The 5,949-nt window shown below is 36.4% G+C and overlaps 1 protein-coding gene across 1 annotated transcript; it reads left to right on the forward strand.

Moving 5' to 3' along the window:
- The first annotated feature begins 505 nt into the window (after window positions 1-505).
- Window positions 506-4,849, forward strand: LOC126735674 (uncharacterized). Its single transcript, XM_050439740.1, has 2 exons — window positions 506-766; window positions 848-4,849. The coding sequence occupies exons 1-2, from the start codon at window positions 506-508 to the stop codon at window positions 4,847-4,849; spliced, it is 4,263 nt and encodes a 1,420-aa protein (XP_050295697.1).
- The last annotated feature ends 1,100 nt before the right edge of the window (window positions 4,850-5,949 follow it).

Here is a 5,949-nt window from a genome sequence, read left to right on the forward strand (position 1 = left end):
TTGGAGTATTTAAGATTAATCAACATAAAGGTCCACGAAGAACTCGAGCTCAAAGAACGGAACTCCGTGTTTTAAGATTGAGGATAACCCTACCTGTTTGAGCATAATTATTATTTTTCAAGACGTTTTAAAGGGTATTTATGTAACAACCGACAACGCCGCTTTTGCCCCTCCATTTTTTGTACTAGCCACGCTGCGACGTGGAGAAAATAGAGATCTGTGTGTGTTCTAGAAGGGTCGTCCCGCTAGAATCTTTTTGTGGCGCTTTATTTGTAATTTTTGAAGTAAAAATTATAGTTTCTGTCAGTAAAGTGCAGCAGGTTGATGTGTATGGCCTACGTTAGAAAGTTCCAGTCCGAAGAAATTGGGTCGACGAGAGAGTAAGTCCGTTCCATGATAATAAATTTATGATTTTGGTCTTTCATTTGGTATTGTGTACTGTATTTAGGTTTTGGTAAGAACTGGAATCATTTGTGTGTTTATTTTATTATAATTTATTGGTAACATGGAGGATCTACGTAAATTAAAGATAAAAAGGGGAAATATCAAGGGATATTTAACCAGGACCAAGTCCTTTTTAGACTCTATTGATTTAGATTATTTGACCGAATTAAATTTGATACAAATTAAAACAAGATTAGATAACGTTGAACCTCTTTTGTGTCACTTTAACGATGTTCAATCTGACATCGAATGTCAAATGACCTTGGAATCGCAAGGTGATGAGGATTCTAGTAAAATTTTTGAGGAAGAGTCTTTGAACAGAGTAGGTTTTGAGAATGAATATTTTTCACTAATTTGCAGTTTAAAATCAATTATTAAAGAAAAAGAGGAAATAAATTCGCAGACTTCGGTAGTCATTAATAATAGCGCAGTTAGTACTCATGACGCGCAAAATGTGGTCTCATCTAAAGCCTCAATAAAATTACCTGATCTGAAGTTGCCGGTTTTTAATGGGTCGTATGAAAAATGGCTCGAATTTAGAGATGCGTTTCAAGCCATTGTTCATAAAAATGTGCATCTATCGGACGTTGAAAAGTTCTTTTATTTAAAATCCTTTCTTGAAGGTAAACCTTTACAAGCCATTGCTAATTTGCAAGTTACGAATGACAACTATTCAAATGCTTGGTCAATATTGTCAGATAGGTACGAAAATAAGCGATTAATTGTATACAACTATGTTAAAAACTTATTTGATTGTCCTAAAGTCATAAAAGAGTCCCATTCAGAGCTGCGCAAAGTATACGATCTATTTAATAAAAATTTAAGATCATTAAAAAGTCTTGGGCAAGAAGTTGATCAGTGGGACACATTAATCGTGTTTATGCTGATAAATAAATTTGATTCTGTGACCCGTCGCGAATGGGAAAGTTTTTCCATAAAAGGTGAGTTGCCAGGATTGGAAGATGTTAATAAGTTTTTAAAAGCAAAGTGCGAACTACTTGAGAAGTTGGAGGCTTTAAAACAGGATGGTAAGTTGCCTATTAAATGTGAAAGGGTTAAATGTCACGCTGCAACAACAATACAATCGAAGTTTTCATGTTATTATTGCAAGAAAAATCATTCGATTTACAAATGTTTCGCATTTAAAAACCTTAATGTTAATTCTAGAATTACGGCAGTAAATAAAATGAAACTGTGTAGTAATTGTTTTAGTCCTGATCATACCCAAAATAATTGTCCTAAATCTAATATTTGTCGTCAATGTGGAGAAAAACATAATTCATTATTGCATTTAAACATCCAGTCTCCGGTTGCGCCCGTGCATAGTAGGCCTTTCGTTTCGGACAACTCCCCTCCGCCAGTAACGAACGGGATCGAGAATTCGACTCATGAAAATGCCGTAGCTTTGAGCGCCACAATAGGGGAAGTCAACCACGTGGATTCGAATGTTAAGGCAACGTTGTCGCTTTTAGCAACAGCTAAAATACGGGTTTTCGATTCACGCGGAAATATTCTTATAATCAGAGCGTTGTTGGATCCAGGGTCGCAAAGTAACTTTATATCGGAGAGTTTGGTTAGTAAATTAGGTTTAAAGCGGCAAAATGTTGATTATGAGATTAGGGGTTTGGCTCAGGCATTGTCAGCTACATCGAGTTCTAGAGTAAACGTAACTATTATGTTGAATATTTGTGATGAATTTAAAGAAATAATTCCTTGTTTAGTAATTTCAAAAATTACGCAAGATTTGCCTTATATGTCTTTTAATATTTCTCAGTGGAAAATTCCAGGGAATATAAGCTTGGCTGATGATACATTTAATGTACGGGGTAATATTAATATGTTGTTAGGTAATGATATATTTTATAGAATTCTACTTATGAATCAAATTTGTAGCCCGGGCATGCCTGTTCTTCAGAATAGTAGGTTGGGATGGATTGTTGCAGGTAACTTTAATTCAAAATGTATCCCTGTTTCTGAGAATAGAGTTTTGGCATGTCATTCTTGTGAGCAGAGTATTGATCAAAGCTTAACTAAATTTTGGGAACTGGAGGAATGCGAGTCAAATAGTAAAGTTTTGTCGAAATCTGAACAAGATTGTGAAGAACATTTTGTGAGCAGCTTCGCGCGCAATTTCGAAGGTCGTTTCGTAGTTAAATACCCCTTTAAAGAGAATTTACATCAGCTAGGTTTTTCAAAACAGATGGCGTATAAAAGATTAATTTATTTAGAAAAAAGATTCCTTAAAGATGAAGTTTTAAAAGAGGATTATATAGCGTTTCTTAATGAATATAGAGATCTGGGACACATGACTAAAGTTAAAAACTTTTCGATCGACTCGAGTGATTCGAATAAATATTGCTATTTACCACATCATGCTGTGGTTAAAGAGGGTAACTTAACGACCAAGGTCAGGGTTGTTTTTGATGCTTCGGCTCAAACTGATACGGGACTCTCTTTAAATGGTGTACAACATGTTGGTCCCACAATTGAAAATGATTTATTGGCTATTCTTTTAAACTTCCGAATTTATCCTTTCGTGATTAATGCAGATATCACAAAAATGTACCGACAGGTATTAATTGACCCTAGTCAACGTGGATATCAAAGAATATTATGGAAAAATATTGGCGATTTATCCGCAGAAATTGAATGTTTTGAGCTTAATACCGTCACTTACGGTTGTGCCTCCTCGCCATTCTTACCGGTCCGTTGCTTATATCAGTTGGGTTTGGAGTATAAAGATAAATATCCCAAAGCAAGTCAAGCGATTATGAATTGCTTCTATTTAGATGATTTATTAGCTGGGGAGTTTTCGCAAGCTGCTCTATTGCAACTTCAGCATGAAATTTCTTTTATTCTCAATACCGCGGGTTTTAAGCTTCGGAAGTGGCTTTCAAATAAGTCTGAGCTGGTATCACAATTTGAAATTGATAAAAGTGAGTTTTCCAGCATTTTACAATTAGGTGAAGGCCAACAAAATAAAACATTGGGTTTATTCTGGGATGCCGCGCAGGACTCTATTCATTATTCCATAATAAATGGTGATGTACCTAAAAGGATAACAAAAAGATTAATTCTGTCTATCACTAGTCAGATATTTGATCCACTTGGATTACTAGGTCCAATTATTGTAGTTGCAAAATTAATATTGCAAACTCTTTGGCAGAATCGCCTATCATGGGACGAGTCAGTTCCTCAAGGTCTAGCAGAAAGGTGGCTAGAGTTTTATAAAGATTTGCAATTTCTTAGTCAGGTAAATGTCCCTCGCTATGTTTTGGGTGATAATTGGAAGATTTTGCAAGTTCACGGTTTTGCAGATGCATCGGAAAAGGCTTACGGTGGTTGCGTATATTTGGTTTCATTTTCATCTACGGGCGAATATATTTCTTCGCATTTAATATTGGCTAAGTCTCTTGTGGCTCCATTAAAGAAAATTACCCTTCCGAGGTTGGAGCTTTGTGCCGCGGTTGTCACGGTTAAGTTGGTTGAGAAGGTCAGAAATTCAAAATGTGTGTCAATTGACCAATGTGTTTATTGGACTGATTCGTCAATCACATTGTGCTGGATTCAAGCTTGCCCCAGTAGGTGGAAAACGTTTGTAGCAAACCGGGTAACTGAAGTTCAGAATTTATCTATCCCTGAAAATTGGCACCATATTAGATCAGAGATGAATCCAGCAGATTGCCTTTCTAGAGGAACTTCCGCTGCTTATTTGCTTTCCTTAGAGTTGTGGTGGAAAGGGCCTATTGACATATTTTCTAGTCCACCTCCCGATATGCAAAATCTAACAGAAACTAAATTTGATATACCAGAACAAAGGGTTTTGAGTCATTATGGAGGTGTAGAAGAGACATTTGAATTTGATTTTTTAAGATATTCATCTTTATTAAAGTTACAGCGAATTATTTCGTATTGTTTTCAGTTTTATCATCGTCTTAAGTCAAAGGTTAAGATAAATGGTCCCATTAGTAGTGACGAGTTGAATTGTGCTCTTATTTGCTTGTTAAGGATCTGTCAATTACAATCGTTTTCTAAAGAATATGCTGCTTTGAAAAGAAAGGGTCTGGTGTCAAATTCAAGTCGTATCTTATGTTTGAATCCTTTCTTGGACAATGAAGGCTTGATAAGAGTTGGAGGACTCATTCAAAGGGCAAACATCTCTACGGAGCAGAAACATCCTATTATTTTGCATCCTAAGCATATGTTGACTTCTTTAATATTAAGGCAGGAACATGTAAAATTACTTCATTGCGGGCCTCAACAGCTCTTATATTCAATTCGACAACGTTTTTGGCCAATTTCTGGTCGAAGAATTTGCAGATCTATAGTAAGGAGTTGTGTTGTATGTTTCAGGGCAAAACCAGTTTCGCAAAACTATTTGATGGGCAGCTTACCTGAAAGTTGATTAACCGCATTCCAACCAGTGTTTACACATACGGGCATTGATTATGCTGGTCCTATATCCATAAGAGATAGGAAAACCAGAAATCCGAAAATTTTAAAGGCCTATATATGTATTTTTGTGTGTATGAGTACCAAATGCGTTCACTTGGATGTGGTAACTGATTTAACTACTTCAGCTTTTATTGCGGTATTAAAGCGTTTTATTGCCAGACGTGGAAAACCTTTACATATCTATTCGGACAATGGTTCAAATTTTGTTGGAGCCAATTCAGTACTTTTTGATTTCCTAAGGTCAAATTCCGACAAAATAGGTTCAACTTTGTCCACGGAACGTATCTCTTGGCATTTTAATCCACCTAGAGCTCCCAACTTCGGTGGGTTGTGGGAAGCCGGCGTAAAAGGGTTTAAGTTTCACTTAAAGTGGATTATGGGTGATTCTAAATTATCTTATGAGGACCTGAGTACAGTGATAATCCAAATTGAAGGAGTGTTAAACTCCCGACCACTATCACCATTATCTACGGACCCGCAAGACCCCACTCCACTCACTCCTGGACATTTTTTGGTTGGGAAAACCCCTCACTGCTATTCCGGAGCCAGTTTATACCGAAGTTGCAGAGAATCGTCTCAATAAATACCAAAGTCTTCAAGCTATGATCCAGCACTTCTGGAAGAGATGGAGTTTGGAGTACATATCCGAGTTACAGTCACGTCTCAAATGGAAGAAGTCCTATGTAACTTTGTTAAAGGTCGGCAGTCTAGTGATCGTCAAAGAAGACAATGTTCCAGTCTGCAAATGGAAGGTTGGACGTGTCTTTGAACTTCATCCAGGACCAGATAATATCACGCGTGTTGTGACTTTGAAATGTGCTGATGGTTCAGTGTATAAAGGTGCAATCTCTAAAATTTGTGTATTGCCAATAGAATAAGCTTTAAGAAATCTTAGAGTCAAGGTTTGTGTTTAAGTGTTTATTTTGAAGTCGTTTATTTTGTCAAGCCTATGGCAAGCTTTACATTTTGTAATTTTATTTATTTGTTGTGTTGAAATTAAGTATTTCAAGGCGGGCGGCATGTTTGAGCATAATTATTATTTTTCAAGAT

The sequence above is a fragment of the Anthonomus grandis genome, chromosome 4 (genome assembly GCF_022605725.1).
Source record: "Anthonomus grandis grandis chromosome 4, icAntGran1.3, whole genome shotgun sequence".
NCBI classification, from domain to species: Eukaryota; Metazoa; Arthropoda; class Insecta; order Coleoptera; family Curculionidae; genus Anthonomus; species Anthonomus grandis.

Coding starts and splice junctions, on each gene's coding strand:
- LOC126735674 (XM_050439740.1), top strand. CDS start 506: ATGGAGGATCTACGTAAATTAAAGATAAAAAGGGGAAATATCAAGGGA. Junction 767..847: donor AGGAAGAGTCTTTGAACAGA/GTAGGTTTTGAG, acceptor ATAAATTCGCAG/ACTTCGGTAGTCATTAATAA.